The 25,592-nt window shown below is 45.1% G+C and overlaps 1 protein-coding gene across 2 annotated transcripts in view; it reads right to left on the reverse strand.

Annotated features, from left to right (window-relative positions):
• Positions 1 to 25,341, reverse strand: part of VAPB (VAMP associated protein B and C) — a 57,786-nt gene extending 32,445 nt beyond the window's left edge. The window contains exon 1 of one of the 2 annotated variants that reach the window (XM_032350219.1): positions 25,011 to 25,341. In XM_032350219.1, coding sequence (XP_032206110.1) covers positions 25,011 to 25,068 — 58 coding nt within the window. In that variant the 5' untranslated portion in view covers positions 25,069 to 25,341. The remainder of the gene's footprint in view (positions 1 to 25,010) is intronic. The other variant, XM_032350218.1, reaches the window with a different exon arrangement.
• Between the last annotated feature and the right edge of the window lie 251 nt (positions 25,342 to 25,592).

Here is a 25,592-nt window from a genome sequence, read left to right on the forward strand (position 1 = left end):
ACCTGGTGGATAAGCACTAGCAAAATTAAAATCTCACGCTACTTTCTCACCTTCAGAAGTGCTCAGAGTATAAAAAAAATCAATCCGATGTGGGCTTTACTTAAATATAAATTAAGAAATCAATAACGGGGCGCCTGGGTGGCTCAGTGGGTTAAGCCGCTGCCTTCGGCTCAGGTCATGATCTCAGGGTCCTGGGATCGAGGCCCGCATCGGGCTCTCTGCTCAGCAGGGAGCCTGCTTCCCTCTCTGTCTCTCTCCTTGCCTCTCCATCTACTTGTTATTTCTCTCTGTCAAATAAATAAATAAATCTTTAAAAAAAAAAAAAAAAAAAAGAAATCAATAACGATGCAAAGGAAGAAAGGAGAAAGGACTCAGTTCCAAAATCAAATAAACTACGACCAGTTCTGCCACAAAGCTGAGTCTGAATTCGTGAATTTGTTCCAATGTGATTGATGTGCGTATTAGGGGGACAATCTGAGCATAAAACAAATTTCACATTTGCTTATGCATGATTTCATCTGCAAGAAATGCTAGGTGAACACGGAAAAGTGCATGCAGCTGAACCAAGCTGCCTAGAAATACACAAGTTACACCCTCTACACACACCTCAACCCCCATGAGCTACCACAGCTCCCTACGGGCGGGCAGCCACACGCCCCCACACCCAGCGTCACCACCTGCCCTCGTCCCCCACCGGACAGTGACCCACGAACAACACCTCCACAGGCGAACTTCACGTCTTCTTCAAGGTGAAGTGCCATGTTTACCGAAATACAACACTGTGTTTCCCACCCATTTAATATGTGTAAAACCACGATCAGGTTCCTGTCTGTGTATGCAGATGACCAACAAAGTTTATGAACAAAGTTTATGAACGTTGTGCACTTATAAGTTCACCTCCCTCTTGCAAGCCCTACAGTGTTTATCACGCTATTTTATGTGGCCTGGTGATTTTTAGGAAAGCATATGTTGCTGCATTATAGCACAATCAACGGTACCACTGAGTCATCTATCGTATGAAGTTACTTACACTAGAATTTCTTCTCATTCCACAGGCAATGGCACCTTCAAGAATAACATGCTTAAAGAGAGTGTTTCCATTTGGTTATCCTTCTAGTAAGTCCTGCCTCTGGCCCTCTGGGATCCAGCATTTTGTAGGTGCAGTTGTAGCCAGATGTGGGTAAAAGCATCCTGGACAGTGCATCTCACCTACTGACGCCCATCACAAACGACCCTCTCACTACACTCGAAGTCATCTCCTTACTGAGAACCAAAAGCTTACCCAAGAGGGCAGGTACTCTGTGGCCTAAGAAGAGTTTCAGCTAAGATGAGGGCGAGCCACATGCTGACAACACTCCATCCTTGTATCAAGTTTTTGGCATCAAGGGAGAAACAGTATCCTTGGTGCTAAAATGGTGTTTGAGGGATTATGAAGGCAGCAGCTCCCTGTGACTCTACCCTTTTCCACTCTCCACAAAGCACACCGTCTGACTTACCCCCCAGGAAGACTCTTCACTTGCTTAAGAGTGGAGATCACTTCAGCAGTGGTAAAAGGAAAAAAAGAACAGCTAAACACAACTCTGATTTTCTGGGGTCAAAGACAGCAAACACACACACCCACACACACACACGCATGCACAAAGGCACACACACCACACATGTACACATTCTCTGGCCTTTACAGAACAACTACCAATCACAAGAACCCCACCTACGCACAACTCCAGCTCAAATAACTCTACACTGCTGGGACAAAAGAGAAGAAAACAGACAAACCATGTGTTTACACAAAGAGACACCTGAAAAGGGGTGGGCTTTCCCATGTAAGGCCTGGGAGCGGGGCCTGGGAGAGCAGGTACTTACCATTTGATGGAGATTTTTAAAACTATTAGGCCTTAACGTTTTCCAGATATAAACTTAAAGTTATTAGTTTCAACAAAATTCTGTCTCAAGAACATGGAAGCATCTTCAGATCGGAATGCCAAGAATTCGTAATAGTCCACAACAACATCCAAAAAAATACAGATTTTCCTAAGGTGGTCTGAAGTATACTGAGCAGAAAATAAGGTTGTTGGCAAGATTTCACTGTGATGAGGTTGAAAATATTTACTTGTTTCCAACTCAGTTGGTAGTGCTCTTCCTCCTTGCCCCACCTCAAGAAGTTGGGGGTAGGGGGTGCACCAAAATTAGGTGTTTGTTTACCCCTTACACTGACCTGTTCTTCTAGGTATTCCCCCAAAATAAGCCAAATTTAACTGTAAATACTAAGTGGACTTTGGAAATCCCCCCCCAATTAATTTATTACACAGTAATTTTAATAATGTTTGACATTTTGAATCACCAAAAAAAAAAGTAGCCTAAATTATTAAAAGACAAACAATATTTGTAGTAATAAGCAGGATAAATAAATAACCCAGATTTCTCCCTCAACACTCAATCCTGGGCCTTTAAGTGTTTGGGATTTCTTGCACTTACACAGAGTTTTACATGGAAAAATCTAGAGGAAACTTACTGAAAATACATGCAAGTGAACTACAATGTTAAAACAGCAAAGTCTCATGAGTTAAAATCTATACATTTTGTAAAAACAGGCCAGCCCTCTTCTCCCCACCCTGGGCAATGTACTCTAAGAATTTTATTGAAAATAAATTATATTCGATTTGAGTAATTATAGGAAATAAACCATGTTAGTGATCTCCTTTTCCCCTGTATTAATGAATTAGAATATACAAAAACCTCAATAAAAATGATGTAAGAGCTTATGGGCATCATTCTGATTTTTACTAGTCACTTTCATTTCATAAAACTGCCATTTCCATTAAAGCATTATGTAAAAAATGGGATTTTACTATACCAACATGCATATTTATCACCAATGAATTTAAACATTGCTTATAAAGTACAGAGTCAATTTTATAAATGAAATCTCCTTCAAAAGTTAGACTTTTTCCCTCCAAGAAATGAAAAAATGATTTGGAACCTCTAGAACCACAGCACATACTTTTAATCATTTTTCTTTCCAATTTTCTCTTCCTTATTTCAGATAATTTTTTTAAAAAACTAGGAACTAAGGATCTCAACTATGAAATGAAGGCCAAAAAAATGCAGCAATATGAACTTGGAAGAAATTGGGAATAGTCCTTAACATTTTAATTTTTTGCCTTAACAATTTGAGTAATATTCTTTATGCCCTATACTACGCTACTCATCTGTGAAAATTCTTGAGTTTGTAGCTGCTCACAAATAGCAACGACTAACTTGGGTATGGTCTTCCTGACATGCTCTAAATGGAATTTAGATAAAGCTAATAAGCACAGTAAAAACTATTTTCTCCACCATGGCGTGACTTACTGTCATTCTGAAGTGTGTATTTTCAGACAGTAAGATCTGGAACTCACCTGTCTTAAAAGCAAAGAATACAGAGACTACAAAGCCAGAAGTCTACGCTGCTCTAAAGGTGAAAGGAGGAACAGTTAATTGATTCAGTCTTACAAACATGGAGCCTTGGAATCATAAAGTGCTGGTTTAAAGGCCAAGGAGAGAAGGTCACAATCCAGCAAACTTCTCAACGGGAAGAGGTCAGGTTCCAAGTACTGTAAATGTCATCAAAAATGGCTGGATAAACTTATCAGGCAGGAAACACAAGAGCGCTTTGTAGAAAAAAGTATTCCATTAAATCCTTAAGCATTTTACCAATCTATGCACAGTGCAAGTATTGTACCTCTTTTCTGTAACCATTCATTAGTTCACTCAGAGACCCAGAGAGAAAAAGACCAACAACAGTCTTCCTTTCAGGAAATGCAAATATGACTTTTACAAAAGAGGAAGTTAAGAGCTCAGGTCCCAGTGACTGTACAAGGTAAGAGGGAAAACTGCCAAGTGAGCTCAAAATTCCATCTTAGCCTTGCTCATCAGTGTGGCCTCAAGCACATCTTATCACCTCATCACAGAAAGCAGGACAGAAGTTTTTACGGGGTAAATACATCATTTCATTTTTACTCAGCAATTCAGCTTAACTAGAATGAATAGAAACACACATACACTCATACAGAACAAGAAACTGTAAGACTCCCAGAAGATAACACGGAAGAAAGCTAGATGGCCTTGGGTTTGGTGGTGACTTTTCAGAGACAACACCAAAGGCACCATCCATGAAAGCAGTAACCCCAAGCTGGACTTCATTAAAATGAACATCTGCTTTGCAATGGGCACTGTCCAGAGAACAAGCAGACAAGCAGGCCACAGACCGGGAGGAAATATTTGCGGAAGACGTATCTGATAAAGGACTGTGATCCAAATATACAGAGAACTCTTAAAACTCGGTAAGAAAAGGAACAACACAAAAAACAGGCAGAAGATCTGAATAGATACCTCACCAAAGAAGATATATAGATGGAAAATAAGATAAACGGGAAAAAAATACAAATGAAAAGATGTTCAACATACGTCAATTAGGAAACTGCACATTAAAGTAATAATGAAACAGTGAGATATCAACACACACCAAGAGGGCCAAAATCTGCAGCACTGACACCCTCAAACACTGGCCAGGGTGTGGGGCAGCAGGAGTTCTCCTTCCTTCCTGCTGGGAATACAAAATGGCACAGCCACTATGGAACAGTCTGTCTGCTTCTTAAAAAAACAAAACTACACATACTCCTGCCACACAATCCAGCAACTGAACGCCTTGGTATTCACTAAAACGAGCCAAAAACTCATGTGCACACAAAAGCCTGCACATCATCAGTGCTCACAGCAGCTTATTCATCCTTGTCAAACTTGGAAGAAACGAAGATGTCCTTCAGTAAGTGAATGGATAAATTTGTCCATCTAGACAATGGAATACTATTCTGTGCTAAAATGAGCTATCATACCATAATTCAGATATGGAGGAGTCTTAAATGCATATTACTAAGTGAAAGAAGCCAATCTGAAAAGGCTATATCCCGTATGATTTCAATTATATAACATTCCAGAATAGGCAAAACTATGGAAACTGAAGAAGACCAGTGGCTGCCCAGACTTGAGGGGAGAAAAAGGACTGAAGGGGCAGAGTACGGGGGACTGTCGCGGCAGTGAAACTCTTCCGTCGGATACTACAATGGCAGGCACGTATCACTGTACCTATTTGTCAAAACCCACAGGATGGACAACACCAAGACTGACCTAAGGCAGACTATGGACTTCGGGGGATAATGATGTTATTTACACAGGCTTATCAGTTTTAAGAGATGCACCTCTCTGCTGCTGAATGCTGACAGTGGGGAAGGCCGGGCCCCTGTGGAGGCTGGGGTATATGGGATTTCTACCTTCTGCTTAATTTTGCTGTGAACTTGAAACTGCTTTAAAAGACAGAGCCTTTTTTTTTTTTTTCCCCCAAAAAGAGGAGAAAAAAAGTATTTGGACTTTGTATTAGTAAGTTCCGGTAGCACCCCCAAGATTTCTGATACTAAACATTAATTCTGAAGTATTTATGTATTTTATACATGTAAACATAATATATATATATACACACACACATACATATACATGAAGAAAGATGCTTTGCTTTGCAAAGAAATTGTTTTTTTTCCTTTATCTGGAGTTCATGAAATTCTGGTGTTAGAAATAAATACACATCCTTCGTTTGTAATATGTTCTTCACATGGCTACAATACTCTGAAACTCAAAACTATATGTGTTACCAAATAACTTTTATACCAAATTGATATATAATCTATCACGTCTCAGCTTTCCAGATAGAAACTTCAAGTTAGTAGCTCCACAATAGCTTTTCTCCCTCTGCATAAAAAGAGCTGCATTCCTTTATATTTTTGCAAACACAATTTAGGTACAGCATCTCTCCTTTCTTCAACACTTCCAAAAAATAACTTAACCATATTTCACTTCAATTCTGAAAAGAGTACCTTCTGAGAAAGTAATAATCTGTCTCTAGCACCCTAGGACTAATGATGGATTTTGTTAAGACAATAAAATCATGCTTGAGGTATCAATACAACAGATCCTGTGCGTGGGAAAAGTATATAAGAAAGGGGAGAAACGGGCACCATGAAGTAAAGTCTGTTGGATATCTCACAGATATCTTTACAATTTATCCCTTGGCAGTCTATTTCCATTACAGTATCCTACTGCCTCCTGCTTTCCCTAACCATCTGCAATGCACCAATCCTCACATGTTTTTTCCTTGTTTATGTAAGTGTTCCCCTTCCAAAACTGAAACTCCACGGAAACAGACATTTCTGTCCCTCTTGTTCACTGCTAATCATGAGCATCTAGAATACTTCCAGACACAAAGCAAAATACTCAGTGAATTTTCTGAATGAATGAATGAATGGCCATACCATGATCCTAGCTATTTCAAGCAAAGGTTTTACTCTTCATGCACATCTCCCCTGTATGCACAAGCAGGGCGCCAGGGGAAGGAGGCCTGAGACTGCTGCCGCCCCCCTCCCCAGCACTCTCACCCTTTCTACCTTCAGCACAGGACTTCAGTCACCTGACACCTCATAGGTTCCTCTCCTGCTGCCCCCCCTAGAGGAAACCCGCATGTGAGAGGAAGCTGTGCCTGTCCTGTTCATCACTGGAGGCCCTGAGCCCACAACACTCAACCCTAAGCAGTAAAGGGGCTCAGTAAGTGTGTACAGCGTCAATGAACGCCAGACTTCCTTAGAGGCAACTCAACTCTGATTCTGGCACATTTCCTGTAAACAGATGCTTACTCCATTACTGGGATCTGAAGTCATGATAAACTCGTGCTGTTCATATACAGGCTGAAGGTATTAAAAATGTTCACTTGAGTCAATAATATTTTCATCATTACTATTCTATGATAATTTTGTTTAAAGTCGTCCCCCTCTAAAAAAATGAAAAAAACATATCACAGTAACAGACAGTCAAAGAGGGTGAGCTCTTAAATAACAATGAATTCAAGAGTAAGGACACTGGGAGAAGTTGTTGTGGTTTTTTTTTTAATCTATTTTCTTGATTGAATTGTTAGCTCACACATTAGATCAATGCTTTAGAAACAAAAATAAACCTTTGCAACCAATGTGTTTTTAATGGCAGACATTGGATTCCAATATTTCAACAGAAAGCCTAACTGCGTACCTCTATTTTGAAATAACATCACATAAAGAACCCTACGTAGACACATCCTGTTCCTGAAGAAATCTTAGAATGCAAAGTGCTCTCAATTAATAAAATAATCTTTAAATTAATAAAGTAAATAAAATACCCACAGGAGACAGACACGTCACACCCATTACTGGAGCAGGAGAATCAACACCAGGACACTCACTGGTGATCCCAAAGGCGCACCAGAAGCCAGCGCCACCGACACAGACTCTACCAAGCTTTCAGGCTGTTTATTCAACTCTTGAGTCTTCTAGCTCCTTTGGAGCAGAAAGAAATAAAAGTCAGTCAGCCACCAACTCCATGGGTGAGAAAGCTAGACCACAAAGCACTCTACTGTACTCTGAGAATTCAATAGACAGCAGTACTGTGCACGGCCTAAGGTCAAACTCAGGAAAGCTACCCGAAAAAGACACAGCTGGAAACAAGGAAGCGCTTTGAACTGAAAGCTCTTTGTAGCTTGTGTTAACAGATAAGCACTTATTATTTGGACTACACAAAGAAATTATTGTTCAAAACAAATATGCCATATTCTTACGAAGGAATACTATACAATAGAAAAGAATTAGCCAGACCTTTATTTCTACAGGAGATGGGTCTCAAACGCATGTTACGGGACACGTAGGCTCTAGCAGCGCACGAAGTCTAACAACAGTGGAAGCGGTTCACCCCGAACCCTCTGGGGAGTGAAGGAAAGAGGAGGGTGAATGGGCAGACATGCCTTCACATTCTTAGTGCAATGTACTTATTAAAGAGAGATTTAAAACAAGTTTAACAAAATTATTAACATCCAGTTATTCTGTATTTGGGTATTTATTATATTATCTGTATTTTTCTGCACTTAAGTGTTTTCCCACATAAAGAAAGCTACCTGGGGGCGCCTGGGTGGCTCAGTGGGTTAAGCCGCTGCCTTCGGCTCAGGTCATGATCTCAGGGTCCTGGGATCGAGTCCCGCATCAGCCTCTCTGCTCAGCAGGGAGCCTGCTTCTCTCTCTCTCTCTCTCTCTCTGCCTGCCTCTCTGTCTACTTGTGATCTCTGTCTGTCAAATAAATAAAATCTTAAAAAAAAAAAAAAGAAAGCTACCTGTAGCTGATGTCAGACCCAGGCAATGTCTGAGGTCATTTTCTTAACCAGAATGCCCTGTATATATATTAAAATACTGGAATCCTGAATTGTGGAGTTGTTAAAGCCAGCACAGCTACATCAACAGCCTTTCTTGTGTAATTTATAAAAACCAAGGCTATCATTCAAAAACATGTTTAAAGTAACAGTGGTCTCATTAATTTAAGACAAAAACCCAAAACTAAAATTTCTGACAAAGTCTATTTTAGAACTGTGAAGACTAGAAGTCTTTACCCCTCTAGAGAGAAACACTATGGCTACTTTTCTTTAATGCAATACGTTTTTTTCTAAATAGAAAAATAGCTACGAGTACTACGGAGGGGCTAAAACTGCATAACCCTATCAATACTCAGCACTAGACAGAGTCAACAGCTGAAGATTATTTTAAGGTAATAGTACACCTGACTAGTATGAATTTCATCTTTCAGTTCTAAAAGCATCTTGTACCATTTAATAACCTGAATTTTTTCAATGCACAATCTTTTTTTTCCTTTTAAGATTTTACTTATTTAGGGGCGCCTGGGTGGCTCAGTGGGTTAAGCCGCTGCCTTCGGCTCAGGTCATGATCTCAGGGTCCTGGGATCGAGTCCCGCATCGGGCTCTCTGCTCAGCAGGGAGCCTGCTTCCTCCTCTCTCTCTCTCTCTCTCTCTGCCTGCCTCTCTGCCTACTTGTGATCTCTCTCTGTCAAATAAATAATAAAATCTTTAAAAAAAAAAAAAAAAGATTTTACTTATTTATTTGACACGCAGAGAAAGATCACAAGTAGGCAGAGAGGCAGGCAGAGAGAGAGGGGAAGCAAGCTCCCCATTGAGCAGAGAGCCCAACGCAGGACTCGATCCCAGGACCCTGAGATCATGACCCGAGCCGAAAGCAGAGGCTTTAACCCACTGCGCCACCCGGGTGCCCTTCAATGCACAATCTTTATCCCATTGTAACAAACATCTAATAATTTTTCTCTCTTTAAAAGACCAAAATAATCACAAGATTATAGTGATCATGAAAATAAAAGGATAAGCGATATTCCACTCCAAATAAAATCCCACCTAGACAGGAAAGTGGCAAAGCAGGGCTCATTTTTTTCCACACAAAGCAAGATGAGTCAAGACAGACATTATGCCCAAGTGAGGGGTACGAGCAGTAACACAGCAAGGGGTCCCGGTTCCTCATGGTTGTAGCTGCAGCTTTAACTTGACTGAGTTACAAACTAGCAGCTCAAGTCAAGGACATAAGGTCAGTAGAAGTAAAAACTGCCCCCAAATGTTCAATCTTTAGTGAGGATGAAGGCACGTGAAAAGCTTCCACATCAAAATCTACACATCCCAATTCACAGCAGACACACGGAGTGAAGCAGAACGCATTTCGCATTCTGCTCCTCTATGGTTCCCCTACATTTTCAGTTTGTGAACAGCAAGGAAGAGCAGAATGTGGTTTATCGGTCAGTATGTAATCTGCTCTGGTTTCCTTTTCAATAGAGAACCTAAGTGGCTATATCAGTGAAGAGAGAGTCTCAACCAGGTCAGCAGCTTGAACAAATTCAACCAGGGACCAAGGAGAAAGGCTGTGAGAGATGAAAAATATCTTCCATTTCCCTCTTTTTCTGCCTTTAGAAATCATACTCATTCTCCAAAGTTCTGCTCAAACGCCTTTTTTGGAAAGGCTTACCTAATCTCTCAATTAAAAAAAAGTATTCCCTCTAATACTGTGCCCTAACAGGCTAACGGTAACCAAATACATGTCCGTGCCTGGCCCTTCCTCTTCCATGATCACGGCTCGCAGGTGTGTTAAACATCTGAAGCCCCAGCAACACTCTTAGATCCCACTCCCCTTCCCCAAACCCACAATTCCCATCTCAGGAAAAGGAACCACCACTCACTAAGGTGCTTGGGCCAAAAGCAGTTACCCTAGACTCCTCTCTTCCTTCTGCACTCCACACCTACCTCCAGAAGAGATCTGGAATCAGAGCACTTCTCACCACATTCTCTCCACCGCCGCAGTCTCTCGCACACTCTGGGCCTAGACTCTTGCAGTAGCCTTACAGCGTGCACACATACCATTACCCACGCATCTCACACCTCTCAGAGCCTACTCTCCCTAAACCCACACCGTGGTCTTTTAAAAAGGGACTCCTGCTCTGAATCTTCCATGGCTTCCTATCGCACAACAAAACCCCAAGTCTGTCCTGTGGCTGGCCCACCAGGAAAATTCCTTCTCTCTGAGTCCATCTCCTGAACTACTCCATCACTCCTCCACAGGCTCAACGATCTTGTTGGTCCCTGAACACACCAACTCTGTGCCACCTTGGGGCCTGGCACCTGTCCCTCCCTGCCTGGGATGCTCTTCCCCCTAATGTGTGTATGGCTTGCACACTCATTCGATACAGGTCTCAGTTCAAATATCACCTTCTCAGGGACAACGGCCTTCTCTAATCACCCTCTTTAATACAGAACCGCTTTAATATAATGCCAAACCCCTCTACGCTGTGCCCAATACCTACCCTCCCCTTCCACTGTCCCGTTGGCCGGCACCATGTTATATATATTTCCTGGTTTTTTATTTCGTGCCATCTTCCCCCCCCCCAGGAGATGAGCTCACTAAGGCAAAGGTTTTTTCAGTTTTTCACCTTGGTCTCTCAAGTATCCAGAAGAATACTTAGCACACTGCAGGCATTCCATAAGTACCTGATGAATGAACTGTCCAGGTGCTGTGCTAAGCCCTCCAGCTACAGAGATGACTCCAGGACCCATCCAGAATTAAGAAATAAGAATCTGGGATTGAGGCTCTAAGATGATATATTTTGGGAAGAAAAAGAAGAGAGAGAGAGAGAGAAATTACCAAAGATAGTGACATTCGCTAACATTTAATCGTGCCAGGTCTGGGACGCCTGGCTCGCTCAGTCAGTGCAGCATATGACTCTTGATCTCAGAGGCATGAGTTTGAGCCTCATGTTGTGGATAGAGACTACACAAAAGAAAGTGAAAAACAAAATCTTTTTAAAAATTGTGCCAGATCTTCTATTCTAAGCACTCCACATGTGTTAACTCATTTAACGCTAACATGTCCCATAGTGAAGACTGTGAGGCACAGAGAAGTTTCAGACTTTATCCAAGGTCACGTGACTTTCAGGTCACGGGTCCAGGATTCACATCCAACCAGTCTGACCCCGAGCTCAGCTCTGAACTGGCGGGCTGCACACTACCTCTTCATTGTACTGAATGCTGCATTAAAATGAATACAGAATGCTTTGTGTCAAACAGGAGGGCAGGGAGGGTGTGGGCCTGAACACTGAAGGAAGTCCTGGAGTCTGAAAAGATGAAGGAACACCTTTTGAGCTGCAGGGAAGCCCCGTTGAGAGCTTCATGTGGTGTGTGTGGTGTGATCAAAGTGGGGCCTTCACAGGGGACATCACAGGGGCACAGAGGGATACTAGGGAAGTGAATGAAGCTGAAAAATGCACAGAAGCATGAGGAAATGAAAGGAAAAATATTAAAAATAATTCTAGGAAGATCGGCGTGAGATTAAAAAAAAAAAAAAAACAGGTCTCTCTTTTCTGACGTGGGTTCTGAAAACAGCCACTGCCTCCACAGCACTGACCACATGTTGTAAAAACCAGAAACAAGACATATTTGCACATGCCTTTCTTACTCTAAACAGCTTATAAATACTACAGTCGTTTAAGATGGAAAACGAAAGTTGACACTGTTTAAAAAAGAAAAAGTGTGGCCCAATTTTGAAAGGCTTTGATCCTGGCCTAGGAATTCTGAACGCTAACCTGTAAGATCTAGGAAGCCAATGGATGCTTTAAAATAAAGAAATGACATGATCAAACTTCTGTTTTAGAAAAACAGCTCTGAATATTGTACACAGGAGATCCTGAAAGGCGTGGGAAGAAGGCAGGAGCGGAAACAGGTTGGGAGACGGGCAGTGACCGTGACAGGACCTACCTACAGGACAGGGCAGTGGGGATAAAAGCAGCCCAGGGGTGCAGAGGGTACCGAGGTGCAGAAGGGGGAGTGAGAGATGAGTCTGGGTCTTCCGGACAACCGAGCACAGAGCAAGGGCCATTCCCAAGATAGAAAAGGCACACTCCGTGGGAACTGAGGATGAATCCTGGAGCAGTATGGACAATGCGGAGTCTGAGGTGCTTTCATGACAGCCAGAGAGGCAGGGATCAAAAGACCTGCTCAGAGATACAGACTTGGAAATTTTCTCTGCAGAAGTGACAGCTGAAGGCACTGTTAATGAGAAAACATGAAGAGAATGGCACTTCAATGGGGAAGACAGAGGACAGAGCCTAGGAAATGTCAACACCCAATAAAATAAATGATAAAGAGGTGGGCAGTTCACCAGGGGAGTCAAAAGTAAGTGTCGCAGACAGAAACCCGCTGAACTACGAATGGTGTCAGCGGAGGGTGAGGCCTGAGAACTGCAAGGACAGTGAAGATGTAAACCAGTAACTGAGACTCATTGTTTCCAGAACTGTAGCTGTGATGGAAGACTGGGCATTCACTTCAGGGGGGGAAGGTCTGGGGGCATGCGGTTTCTTTTCAGGAAGGGGAAACCAGTCTATCTGTAGGCACATGGCAGGAGTGAAGCGGAAGAGAAATCCGAGACCCCACCGCAGGATGACTAGTGAAGCGAGATGCCGTATGTGATGGGAAAGGAATGGGTCAAGAACGCAGGGTGAGAAGCTGGTCTGGCTCCGAAACAGGAGGCACGGATGGGTGAGAAGGGAAGTCTGCAGCAGAGAGCCAAGTGCCCGCACGGGGTAGAAAACCCTTACGTATTTCCAAGTGGAAGGCGCCGTGTCCCCACGGATCAGCTGTTCCCGCTGTCCTGCGGGTTTCTCCGTTCCTCGCCACACCAAGTCCCCGCCTCTCTTTTCCACTTCCCTCCTCACTCAGTCGCCTTCCACCCAGACACCATGAATGACCGGAGCCCTGCCATGTGCCACGCACGGGAATCTGGGGACAAAAGACATGGTCCAAAAAAGGCAAAGGTCTTCTGGATTAATGAGGAAGGGAGTCAAGAAACCAACCACGGGCGCCTGGGTGGCTCAGTGGGTTAAAGCCGCTGCCTTCGGCTCAGGTCATGATCTCAGGGTCCTGGGATCGAGTCCCCCACCGGGCTCTCTGCTCAGCGGGGAGCCTGCTTCCTCCTCTCTCTCTCTCTGCCTGCCTCTCTGCCTATTTGTGGTCTCTGTCTGTCAAATAAATAAATAAAAATTTTAAAAATCTTATTAAAAAAAAAAAGAAACCAACCGCACCTTACTAAGAAAGGTGAAGCGGTATGGACCCAGACACATGAGAGTGGAGAGAGCAACAGGACATCGACCTCAAGAACTGAAGCCGGGTTGAGCCTTGAAGGGAAGTGGGAGGGGCAGGAGACAGGAGGAGGAACACACTCGTTCTATGGGGCCGACACCTCTGCGCAGCCCTAGGACCAGGAAGGAAGAAAGGCTGGAACACAGGCGAAGCAAAGACGATGCTGGTGATCAAGGGCAACAGGCACAAGTGATTTTCCAGGTCTTGTTTAAAAATTCAAACTTCAGGGGCACCTGGCCAGCTCAGTCAGTGGAGTACACAACTCTTGACCACAGGATTGTAGGTCCCAGCCCCACATTGGGTGTAGAGTTTACTTAAAAATAAAATCTTAAAAAAAAATTTTGTTAGGGGCGCCTGGGTGGCTCCGTTGGTTGAGCATCTGGATGGTTTCAGCTCAGCTCATGATCACAGGATCGTGGGATTGAACCCGGGATCGAGCACTGGACTCTGTGCTCAGCGGGGAGTCTGCTTCTCTCTCTCCATCTGCCCTTCCCCCCACTTCTCTCCCCTCCTCTCTCTCTAAAATAAATAAATAAATCTTTAAAAAAATTTAAACTTCTTTCTTTTGACAAGGGAGAGACATTTAACGATTTTAAGCAAGCAAGAGCTGAGCTCAGATTTGCATATTTGAAACCCGTTGTTATGGAGAGAAGAGAGAGGACTCACACAGCAAGGCCAGTCAAGAGGCTATTACAGTCATCCAGGGGGAAATGAGGCAGCCACAGAGGGGACAGGGAAGAAGGGGCAGATTTGAGTCACGGGCTCTCTGAGTCACTGAACTGGTCCACTGTGTGGCCGTGGGCCCTGCTCACAGAGACGCTGCGGAAGCGACGGGAAGAGGAAAAGCGAAGGGAGCGGGGAGGGCGGTACGGGGCCTGCTGCACTTGAGGGCCCCACAGCCCTGTGTATGGGCTCGGGCCAGGCCTGGGGTCATCTGTAAATGCCAGCAGAAGAGACCTCCAACGGGGAAAAGCGAAGACAGAGGGAGGGAACCTGAGAAAGAAAAGTGAGGAAAGGCAGAGAAGGAAACCCTGCAGCCCTCTGCACTACCAAAGGACTCCATGAGGAGTGGGCGAAAGGGGCCAGCAAGGCAGAGAAAGCCCCCAAGGACGAGGGATGGGAAGGAAAAGCATCAGAGGCAGGGTAGCACCAGTCAGCGCCACAGGGTGCCCAGAAGCCAGGGACACGGAGACAGACGACAGGCGTGGGAGCTCCGTGGTAAGGAGGGTCATAGGCACCAACAGCGGGAGCCAGGGGTGGGTCAGAAGAGGTAGGAAGAGTGCTATCTCCAGAAGCCTGTCCGGACCAGAGGGAACGTGAAGGGAGTGTGGATGGAGAGAGGGCAAACAGGACTCCGGAAGCAGTCTAAGGTCAGAGGCTTACTGATGACCACTGACTGGCCGGGCTCTGCGCTCAGGGCCAGCGAGCGGGATATGTACAGAAAAAAAAGAAATGATCTTGCTTTGAAGGGAAAAGGCAGCACAGGCAGTCATTTAACACCTAGTGACAATATAAAATAAGACGACTCAAATGAACGTTGGAAGTTTTCTCAGGACTTCTCTAAATTACCTCTCATGTTCTTTCCACCTCTGCTGTTCTGAGTGAGATTAGAGGTCAGCTAGACACCCACGGTAACTGTGATCCTTCTGTCCCCAAATCACAGGAGGAAGTTCTGAATGAGGACACCTGCAGATTCTCTAAGGAGTGATTCATGGCTTTCCTTCATCCAATTAGTAAAGCAGTGTCTGACTTTAAAAAGGTCAAAAAGCACGGATTTAGATCTCAGAGCAGTCCATCAGGATACATTTATACGCCGACAAATCAATTCAACCAGCAGAATGAGAATTCAAATAAGCCTCCACAAGGACAAACCTCTGGTTTTTTTCCAGCAGATCACTCTTTTTATTCTTACATATGCTTTTATTTCAAACGGTCATACCAAACACTAAAAGATGACCATGTCCACGGTTGTTTCCTTTCTTTGGAGTTAGCAGAAGAAAAGGATAAGAAAAGAATACATTCATTACTAAGTGAAAGATACTCATCTGAAAAGGCTACAGTCTGCCCAATTCCAACTCTATGGCGTTCTGAAGAAGAAAAAACTACAGGGACAGTAAAAAGATCTGTAGTTGCCAGGGGTTGTAGAGGAGAGAGGGGTGACTAGGTGGAGAACAGGATTTTGAGGGCAGCAAAAATACTCTGTATGATATGATGATGGTGGACACGTGTCACCATGCATGTGTCCAAACCCAAAGGCAGCTGACACTGAGAGCGAACCCTACTGACCACGGCATGCTGTGGGTGACAATGATGGGTCATCAGTCATAACAGATGTACCATTCTGCTAGGGGACACTGACACCCGGGGAGGCTATGCACGTGGGAACAAAGGGTATAGACAAAACCTCTACCTTACTGTTTATTTTACTGTGAGTCTAAAACTGCTCCCCAAAACTGGGGGCGGGGTGGTCCTTAAAAAGTACCTGGAAAAAAGAAGATACATTCTGTTAGTCACTACTGGGAAAAACTAAAGAAACAGAACCTAAAGGAGTTTGCATTCTAGAAGAAAAAATAAAACAGTTAAAAAATGAAGCACCCGAGAGTAAGGCATAAACAAAATATGCAAATGATACACAATTTGAGGAGAGCAGAAAAAACTAGATGAGACTATCCCCAAGAATACTCAGGAAAGGTCAATGGAATGAGCTTTTAAACAGAAAAAGAGGGTTTGTTAATTAAATATTCAGGTGCCTGACAGTACAAAGCACTGGTGGATTCTATGGGAAATACAAGCCCCAGTTTCTGCCTTCAAGGAGCTTTCCAACTCTTTTCTTCAGCTAAAATAAACTTTAATCGCACATTCTCAAGGCTAGAGCTGAAAGGAACACCAAGAGATGTTCAGTTCAAGCGTCCTCCCCCAACAGAAGATGAAATCAAAGCCAGTGATCCCAGCTGAGTGTCTCCAAGTGACAGCAAGGGCAGGCACAAAGTCTCCCTTTGTAATAACGGGCACACATGCTTTGCAGGCTGAAAAGACTTCAGTACAAATTACACCTTTCGCCAAGTCTGGGGCCTACGTTCTCTCAATTCTAAGCCAGAGATGGTGGGGCGCCTAGCTGGGGCAGTCAGTTAAGTGTCTGACTCTTGGTTTCAGCTCAGGACATGATCTCAGAGTCGTGGGATTGAGATCTTCTGGTTCTGTGCTAGCGTGGAGCTGTTTGAGATTCTCTTTCTCTCCCTCAACTAAGCCTCTGACCTTCCTCCCTCCCCCCGCAATGAATAAATAAATCTTTAAAAAAATAATAAAAAATAAACCGGAGACGGTGATAATAGGATTTCTGAGATAGGTACCATTCCTTTCCTTACCTTCTCTCTACTGCTGAATGGTGAAACAAAAGGCTACACTTGTCCCCAGTCAAGTGACATCATCTGGGGTCTCCAGGCACTAAGAAAATAAAGGACTTCCAGTAGGCAAAAGGGAAGGTACAGCGACATTAGCACGTAATTTTCAACACCAATAAATTAATGACACAATCAGAAGTCATCAAGTTAGCACAGAAGTTCTTAAGGGAAAAAAGAAGTGGTAGAGTCAGGAAAGTCAGTCGCTCTCAGGTTACAGAACAGCCCTGTACTCTGTGGCAGCCCTATCAGAGATGCCACGGAAGTCATTACTGGATCACAATTACGGTCCGGTACCGTTCCTTTCTTTCTCCCTCATTTCTCTTTCACTTATTCTGGATTCCCACTGTCCTATTTCCAGTCCTTCTTTCATCTTCCTAACAATATAATAAATCAGAAAATCTAGGGCCTTCATAGTCAGCCATGCCCCCACACATGGTTTAAGGGAAGAAATGGTGCCAACATGGTGATAACGGACATGGGCTTTGTAGTCAGACAGACCTTGGTTCCAAACCCAGCTCCACCTCTAAGGCAGGTTCATGAACCTGAATCTAACTGTCTACTCCCTAGGCCTGTCGTTAGAATTAAATAAATGAGCAAGTTTAGAAAAATGCCTAGCACACAGCATAAGCCCACTGAGTCATAACATCTCACGTCTCCTTTCCGTGAGATTGAAATCCCAAAGAACACAGCTTTTTCTAGGCCCCCAACTGGGGACAACACATAAGTGTCCTGTCCCCACTGTCTCCTTCCCCTCTACCACCTAGTAGCTGGGTGCTTTAACAGCCAGGACTCCGCCCCAGTCCCTAACCCAACGCCTGGCCCAGAGGAAACTTTCGGTAGGCGGTAACAGAACCAACCCGGAATCAGTCATGTTTATTCCACTGGACAAGAAGGGGTTGTCTGTCCATTAAGAAAACCTCAAAGGATGAGCTGTGGAAAAGGAAGAAGGAACCCAAAATATTCACAATTGGATGACCTTCTGTTATGCACACAATCACCATGTCTATGCCTGTCTCTAAACCCCCTCCAGTCGGATTCGTAAGTTTTGCAGGTTATCCCCTAGGGGAACAAGGACGTCCAGACTACCTCATACAGAATAAAAGAGCACTTTTTGTTACACACCTTGGGTTAGTCTCTTCCAGCACTTGAGAAATCCCTCGTAATATATTAACTTACGCTGTTTGCTTCCTGCTGAAGAAAGGGGCCTATCAGAAAAACTCTGGACTAAGGGTTTTGCAGCCCTACCTGTAAAGTTTAAGGTGGCATCTATAAAGGTCATTTATGTTAGATACTCCTACCTTCATAAACACCCTTTGAACTTCTCTAATTCCCCCCTCACAAACCTGCAAACCTGACACATCCCTATCACACGTACATTTCACACCACCATCCAAAGACTCAGTAACAGAACTGCAAATTACTTGAAAGCTAATGTTTTCTAAATATACAGAATCATGAAACACCATCAAAATCTGATATAAAAAGTGAACATTCACAAGGTAAACCAAAGAATGCTTCCAAAGCATTCGTCATCAATATGAACTTTTTTAAGAATATGGTACAAAATCCCCCATTTAAAAAAAATCCACAAAGAGGAACGCTTGGGTGGCTTGGTCAGTCAAGCGTCTACCTTCAGCTCAGGTCATTATCTCAGGGTCCGGGGATCAAGCCCTACATCAGGCTCCCTGCTCAGGGGGGAGTCTGCTTCTCCCTCTCTCTTTGCCCCTCCCCACAGCACATGCATGCACGCATTCTCTCTCAAATAAATAAATAAAATCTTTTAAATTAATTAATTAATGACAGCAACTAATACTTTCTTAATGGTTATGAATTTTCTGCCTCCGTCCTCCAAGAATGAACCCCTTTGTAAGTTTACACTGAAGAAATGACAGCGATATACCGGAAAGAAATGGGCTTTGGTGCTAGACACCAGGGTTAAACCCACGCACCCCCATGTGCCACTATAACCTCATTCAGGGGCCAGTTGTCTAACGACTGAGTAACTGACCTCACCGGATTATGCCATAGGTTAAACAAGGTAAAGAACAAAAAGCATCTACAACAGTCCCTACACTTTGTGGACTACCGTCCGGGTAAACATCTATCTTCTAGAAATGTTCATTCTTCCCTACCTCTTCTTTCCAAATGAACCTCAACACACCACCACAGTTGCTGCTCTGAGCTCCAGATCCAACCCAGGGGGAGTCTACCACTTGGCCCCTTACAACTAAACCCTCCGCTCCCACTCCCTAGGTTCAGCTTTCTATTCCACTCCATTCTCTGCGCGCCCTCCAGCCTGTAGAGACAATCTGAGCAGCTCAGCTCTAAAGGTCCCAAGCCACACCACAAGCAATTCAAATCTAGGCAAATGGTCCAGGGGTCCACTCCACTGCCTTAAAGTACAATCCGAAAGACACAAACAACAGTCTCTCTCTCCTCCAAAATATTTATTTCCCTAACCACCCTTCGCAGATAGGCTAATGTTGTAGGAGCTTGCCGAATCGCCCATGCATACTAATTCAAACACACAATGAGTTATGGGTAGGAATGTGTACCCACAGGCCATACTTGAGGTACCCAGATGGCCATGTACACAAACACACAAGCCAGAGGTCTAACTGCAGACATTATCTAACACTAATGAAAAGAAATACTAAGCCACCAGTCAAAACCCGACGACAACCCTCTGAAAGGATAAAGGAAAATTCTAAGCAGGAGTTTCCAGAGCTTTACACTTTTGTGCAATTAATGCTAAAATGTTATTAAAAGAAAGCACTTCAAGACTGTTTCCCATGGAACTATGGCATTTTCTCAATGATTTTTCTTTTCCATGTAGGGCAGAAAATACTAAAGCACTTTAAGGCATTGTATCTAGACATCAACGGCTTCTGTTAACACATTTAACATTTTGAAAAAGAGATGGTCTAGATATACTTTTTTGCCACACTGATTTTTTTTTAACTAATCTTAAAATGTCTGTCAAGTTCAGTAACTTTGTTTCCATAAACAAAGCTCTTTAAACAACTCTTTGTTTTTGTAAAGCCAGCAGCCCAGGTCTCAGGTAAAAACTTCAAAGGCAGCACAGATCCACTGAGCAAGGGCCAAAGCAATCCTAGATGTGCTAAGCTGATGACAGCCTGAAAGGGGCCGAAAATGACAGAAAACGAGGAAGCCAGTCTGGAAACCATAATGTGACTTTGTTTTTAACACAATCCCTGCTGCAAAATAACTGCGCAGAAGGCTTTTATTTTATTTTATTAAAGACACTCTATGGCAGCCTTGTCTTGACTAATGGAACTCCGCGCTCCCTGTGTTCATCTTTCTTGTCATCTTGCTGAAAGCTGTGCTCGTTTGTTCCAAATCATGGTCATCCTTCAGACGGCAAATTTCTCAAATACAAACAGGGGATGGATGAACCAATCTCAGAGGTAATCCCTTATGTAAAAATTCAAGTTTCAGGTCTTAAAATTTGAGTCTAAGGGTAGTACTTAAGTGATAACCAGAAGAGTTTACTCCCTTGACTCCTCCCCTAATTTTCAACTACCAAGTGGTGATACTGCAGGGTCAAAGTTCTCAGTATTTTCTCCTCAGCACTGGAAAAAAGAATGCTATATAATTTTAATAAATAAAGGACAGTGTTAATAATATTTAAGAATTCACCCCTTTGATGAGCATCCATTCAGACTTATTTTAATAAAGCTACACACGGATGCAAAGCTACTACCAGGCAATCATGAAGAGAACTATGGTACATGTCACAATCATACTTGTCAAGGAACTGTCACCACTTTCCAGATGTTTCTGGAACAGCCCATGGCCACATCCACCCATTTCTCCCCCTAAGGAGTTAACTGTGAAGAAGAGAAGTAAGCGAGTGAATAAAAGAAACTTTTATTCACTTTTATTATTTATTTATTTATTTATTTAATTTATAAAAGAAACTTTTATTAACTTTTGATTCACATTTTTTTCCCAGGAACATAAACTCAGAAGTAAACAGGACAATCTAAGAAGATTTAAGTTTGATTAAAGCTTAGTAAATTTAATGCCACTTGCTTTTGATGAGCAAGCTGGTTAATAATTAAATAAATGAAGATAATCTATTCAGGATGGATTTAAACCACTACCATAAAGAATCTTAAGCACACTGCTGACATTTTGTTGTGCTGTAAAACACAGTCTGTTCTATGTGCTCATGAAATGTTAAGGAAATCAGTGCTATACTAAAGCTAAAGAATTAATGCTGTACTTAGCATCTGAAAGAGAATTACTGCACAGAATGGACTCTATCTGTAGGGTTTTATATTTTTTAGCTTCCTAAACAATATTAAATTACACATTAACTTAAGGGAGTGAACTAATGATTCCAAGCATGCTTTCCTCACACACAAGAGAGTGCCACTAACCTGACCTCCGTCTTCAGCACCCCAGTTCCTATTTTCTCCCCAAAGTGGTCATCAACCACACCAATCCATTGGTGCTATCCCTACTGACCAACAGTAAGACGTCCTTAAGGCCACTGGGTTCGTCTCAAAATAAAGCAAAGGTCCACAGTGGGTTTAAACATCAACGAATCAGCTCATGAGGACGCTGACAGCCCGCTCTCACGTGACGAGCAGTCACGTGACTGCCTCATGGGCAGAAAGGGGGTGCTAGAACGTGAAGAAGGATTGGGTCTCAGACAATGACCAAAAAAAACACAAGACATACTATTTACCACAGATGGACTCTGATAGGAGCGGACAGAGAGGAGAAAGAACAGAACAGACACAAAATGCGCTGAAAGTGACTCCCTCAGAACGCTGTCTTTGAGCTGGGCAACAAGTAGAACCTCAAGGTCAGAAGATGCAAGGGAAAGCAAGGGCTAGGCCTTGGAAGACGTGAGAGCAACAGAAAGAGTAACGCCGGCAAACAAACTTTTCAAAGGTTTCCAAAGACCTGTAACTCTTTCAGAAGCACCCCGCCCCCCGAAGAGCTAGTACTATTTCACCAGGCCACATGTCACGGTGTCATGCTTCTTTTCTGATACTTAACACAATACAGCCTGGCACCTTCTAGCAGTTCGAACAAAGTCACATAAGTCTGCGTTCGCTTTTCCTCCGTGACATCCTTGACTTCAACACAAGCACACCATATGCCCAAGATGAAAAAGAATCCAACATATAGAACCCCATATCATCTTTAGCTGCATTTGGAAGATGCTTCTTTTTTTTCCCTTTAAAACATAATTAAGTTTTTTCCTGTAGATGGTAAGTTGTATTATTTTAGACGTTTTAAATATTATCTTCTTACCAAGTTAGCTCGCAGGTTTGATTCATCTAAGTGAACTACCTGAAGTCAGAGTCGTCACCATGAGTAACTTGGAAGAGATCAGTTAAACGTGGCAGCTCTCATCCTAAAATGAATGAACTCTACACAGCAAGCCAGAGTACTGAGCCTCTATTCTGCTTTGTCTTAGCGCTCAGTTTGAAACAAATAAACCATCTCATAAAGCAGTTTACATATGCCTGCAGAGGCCTCTTCTCAAGTCAGGAGCCAACAGCTTTCAACAGTTTAACACCATGACTTCTCTTGGACCACTTTCCTAGCAAAAATATCCAGTGACTTTGGCCATCATTATTTTGGCCAACCCAGTGACAGCAAGATCACAATTCTCTGCTTTACCCCTCAGGTAAAGGAGCTGAATGATGAAACCAGCTGTCTAAATACAACCACCAATTTCTGTCTAATACTGTGCATTTACAAAGCTGCTGAACAGCCACACTATCACTCCTACAAAACTTCCTACAGGGGGCAAGGCAGATGCAAGTTCCATCCCCATGGACTGAAGAATGATCCGACCCTGAGGAATGAAGCTGTCAGCCCTAAGTCATACATGAAAGAACTGGTACCAAAACTTTAGTTTTCTCAAGTCAGTACCTCTTCCCATAAAATACTATTAGAGGAGTATATGCACTGGTGGGTGGGTATCAATGAAGGAAAGACTAGCTAAGGAAAAGAAACAATTTGAACTTGGATATTGGTTGTATCTGTGCCCAGAAGGCCTGGGATCGTACTCCTATCTGCTAGCTGGCCTCACCTCCTACCTTGCCTTGCAACCCCAACAAAGGCTCTTTGCTGCTGTCGTTCAGAACCACGTGGCATCAGTCATCTCAGTCTTCTTGCCTCTAGCCGTGGGATTTCCTCTGCCTGACATACTCCCCACCATTTCTTCTTTTAGTCCGTTTCCTTTGACTTTTAAACTCAGCTCAAATGACACCTTTTTAGGAACTGACCTTACTGCTCTCCAAGCACTGTGATTACCCTCTATCACTGCACTGTCCTGGAGGATTCTGTCATGTGCCTCCTTCCTGAGACTTAAGTTCTGGGGTGGAGGGTTGAGGGAGAATGTAACCCGTCTTCCCTAGTATCGGACACGTGGAACAGGCACTCAGTAAATGTTTGTGAACTAAATGAATGAAAGTTGCCAGTACTCAGGAGTGGCTCAACCATGCTTCTGCGGTAGAGAACTTTGGGTAATTCAAGTGGAAACCGTCGCCCTCCACCCTCACTTTCGCTACCTGGATTCCTTTCCCAGGCTGGCTGCTCTACCAGAAGGCCATGAGAACATCACCCAAGCCAAAGTACTGTCATAGAACTACAATCTGGTTAGGTCTGTGGGGGTTTTTTGTTTGTTTTCACTGGAAAACCTTTAGTTCTTTATACCATTTGGAGGCATTTCACATTGTTACTTCAGGAGGCAAAGTGACAGCCACAGTTCTGGATTATGTCTCAGGGGTCAGACAGCTTAACTGTTGAAGAGTGTGAGCCCTAAAATCTGAGTTCAAATGTGCCACGTTGCCAACTGGGTAACTCTGGGTAAGTCACCCTATACTACTCCTGCCAATACATATAAACTCTGGCCAGCACTCATCCCACAGACATCTACCGAGCACCTGCTGAGGGCCAAGTGCCGGTGGTCCCTGCAGACCCGGCCATCCCACGCTAAGAATACTCTCATCACATCAGCTGTTGTACTTCCTTCACTGAACTTACCACTACCTGAAATATTCTCGTTTGCGGATCTCCTCCCCCAGGAGAAGGTAAGCTCTATGATGCCAGGGGACTTGTCTCTTAGTCATTCCTTGTCTCTCCAGTGCCAAGCACATACCTACTACACGGTTACTCAACATGTTTTTAAAGGACTGGGAAAGTCTGACGTGGTCCCCACTGCCCCTTGACGCTGGCACTTCAGTGGGGAAGACAGAGGAGAAAACCATAAAAAGTATAAAACTGCACTTCCCGGAGGGCCCTGGCTTGCCACCAGCACAGGTGGCACACTGGGCCTGCCCTGACTCTGGGTCCAGGCTGCTCTGGCAGGGGGAAGGACCTCCGCCCCGGCGGCCCCCCGCATGCCCCGGCCGCAGGAAAGTGGGCCACGGGGCAGCAGGAGGCCAGCAGAAGGCAAGCAAAGCCCTGTCCCATCACCGCTGCGGGAGCGCTTCCATTCGCTTGTGCAGCAGATGTTCACTGGGCTCCTGAAGTGCGCTGGGCACCCGGCAGACCAGCGGCCAGGTCCTGTCCTCATGGAGTTTCCCTTCTCCTGCAGGAACGCAGTAAACAAGTGCGTAAAACGGTCCTTTGAGCGGCGTGAGCGCCCCGCCGCCGCGGAACGCAGGTGTGACGGGGGACGACTGCAGGTGTCCGCCGCCCGCCCCCCGGAGGAGGCGGCCCCGGGGCGGCCCCGTGGAGGGCGGCGTGAGCTCGGCCCGAGGCCCCCCCCCCCCCGGCTGGACGGTGACCGCTCCCAGGGCCTCGAGGGCCCGGCGCGCGCGCGTGCGGGGAGCCTGGGGGCGAGGCGCGGGCCCGGGACGCCCGGCGACCCGACGGGCTCGGAGCGCGGGGCGGGCGCGCCGTCGGGCGGGGCGGGGCGGGGACCGCGGGCCGGGCGGGCACCCACGTCACCGCCGCGCCGCCGGTGCCTGCGAGCGCGGGCGGGGGCGCGGGGCGACCGGGCCGGGCCCGCGGCCGAACATGGCGGGCCTCCGGCTTACCTCGGAATTTGAGCTCGTGCTGCGGCTCGAGGCTCAGGACCTGCTCCACCTTCGCCATGTTCCTCAGCGGCGGGGCACCTCTGCCGGGGGACCCCCTGAGAGGTCACCTGAGGCAGGAGGCGTTAATGCTGCGCCCCCTTTAAATCTAGAAGGGGGGGCCGGCCGGGACGCGGGCGGGGGTCGTCTACGGGGTGCGCGCGCGGGGGGGGGGACGGCCTACGCGGTGCAGGCGCAGGGGCGGAGGGCGAGGGCGAGGCCGCGGTGCCCGGCGAGCGCACGGCACGCACGCACGCACGCAGCGACGCACGCACGCACGCACGCAGCGGGCTGGCCGGCTCGGCCCTGCGCGCGCTCGGGCGGCGGGAAGCTGCGCGCGCGGAGCTCCCTCCCGGAGCTCTGCGCAGGCGCGGCGCGGGCCGAAGGGCGGGGCTACCGGGTGGCAGGGGGCGGGGCGTCGTGCAGGTCTGGAGGCGGGGCCGTCTGGGATGTTCAGAAGCGAGGACAGTCGTCGCGAAGGTTATTTACTCATGGCCATGGGGGCCAGCCGTTGTTAAAGTGCTTTAGTCAATAATAATAAAAAGA

This window comes from Mustela erminea, chromosome 7 (assembly GCF_009829155.1).
Source record: "Mustela erminea isolate mMusErm1 chromosome 7, mMusErm1.Pri, whole genome shotgun sequence".
Lineage (NCBI taxonomy): Eukaryota > Metazoa > Chordata > Mammalia > Carnivora > Mustelidae > Mustela > Mustela erminea.